Source organism: Calidris pugnax, unplaced genomic scaffold (genome assembly GCF_001431845.1).
Source record: "Calidris pugnax isolate Ruff unplaced genomic scaffold, ASM143184v1 scaffold322, whole genome shotgun sequence".
Taxonomy (NCBI): Eukaryota; Metazoa; Chordata; class Aves; order Charadriiformes; family Scolopacidae; genus Calidris; species Calidris pugnax.
Window position 1 is genome coordinate 36,410 of NW_015091035.1, and position 1,342 is coordinate 37,751.

General features: G+C 63.6%; 1 protein-coding gene across 1 annotated transcript in view; it reads right to left on the bottom strand.

Annotated features, from left to right (window-relative positions):
* Positions 1–1,049, bottom strand: part of LOC106896299 (mucin-3B-like) — a 16,433-nt gene extending 15,384 nt beyond the window's left edge. Inside the window, exons 1-2 of the mRNA XM_014956133.1 lie at positions 980–1,049; positions 29–822 (exon numbers count right to left, since the gene is read on the bottom strand). Coding sequence (XP_014811619.1) covers positions 29–822; positions 980–1,049 — 864 coding nt within the window. The remainder of the gene's footprint in view (positions 1–28; positions 823–979) is intronic.
* Between the last annotated feature and the right edge of the window lie 293 nt (positions 1,050–1,342).

Here is a 1,342-nt window from a genome sequence, read left to right on the forward strand (position 1 = left end):
TGTTGCTCTCCAGGAGGGTGGTTAGTACCGTGGCCACGGTGTGACTTTCTGGGGTGGTGGCCACGGTGTGTCTTTCTGTGGCCATGGTGTTGCTTCTCATGGTCGTGGTGTTGCTCTCCAGGACGGTGGTTGCTACCGTGGCCACGATGTGGTTTTCTGGGGTGGTGGCCACGGTGTGGCTTTCCGTGGCCGTGGTGTTGCTTCTCGTGGTCGTGGCGTTGTTCTCCAGGACGATGGTTGCCACCGTGGCCACGGTGTTCCTCTCCGGGGTGGTGACCACGGCACTTCTTACCCGGGTTCCCCGTGGCGTTGCCGTAGCCTTACTCTCCGCGCTGGTAGTCACCACGGTGGCCACCTCGCTGCTTCCCCAGGTGGTCAGGACGGTGGAATGGGTCCCCGTGGGGCGTAAGATCCAGGTGCTGTCAGACCTTGGCGTGGAGACGGCGGCGGTGGCCACCGTGGTGCACTCACAGCGGGGTCCCCAAGTTGCCGGGGGGCAGCGACAGGTGGCCCCCACCAAAGTGCCCCCGTTGAGGCAGGAATCGGGGGGCTCCGGGTGTTGGCAAACTTCTCCCCGGTAGCCCGGGGGGCAAATACACCCCGTCCCAAAGGCCGTGGCCCCGTTCTGGCAGGCGCCGGTGGGGTCGGGGTGTTGACAAAGGGGACCCCGAAATCCCGGGGGGCAGTAGCACTTGGTCCCCACGGCGGTGGCCCCGTTTTGGCAACTTTTGGCCGGGTCCGGGGTCTGGCAACGGGTCCCGTTGTAACCGGGGGGGCAAACGCATCCCTCCCCCACCGCCGTGCCGCCGTTCTCGCAGGGGGCTGGAAGGGGACCTCAGGTTGGGAGTTCTTCAAAGAGAACCTTCCAGTGGGCCCAAGAAACCCAGAAAGATCTCCAAAAAAAACCCACTTTGAGGGATTTTTGGACAGAGATGGGACCACGGAGGATGGAGACGACCCCACCCTGTCCCCCTCTTACCTGCCAGACCCTCCCGGGGGACGAAGGAGAGGAAGAGGAGGAGGAGGAAGGAGAAGAAACCCAACTCCATCCTCAAGAAGGGACCCGAAGGCACCGGGAGCCACCGAGGGACTGAGGCGGCGGCACCGGGCGCCGGGGACTTTGTGGTGCCCGATCGGGCCCCACTCGTCAACCGCAAAGTAGGGCCGAGCCGTTAATTAAGGGGTGATTAATTAGTTTTATCGAATCCTAAAATAGAAAAGGGGTGTGAGAAGGCGCGGAACCACGTCCGGCCGTTTGTCCCTTCCCCACCGGGTCCCACCTTCTTGGCCGGTGACCACAACGGGCCCAACCCTTGGGCCGGAGACGGGGTGGGGGAGGGGA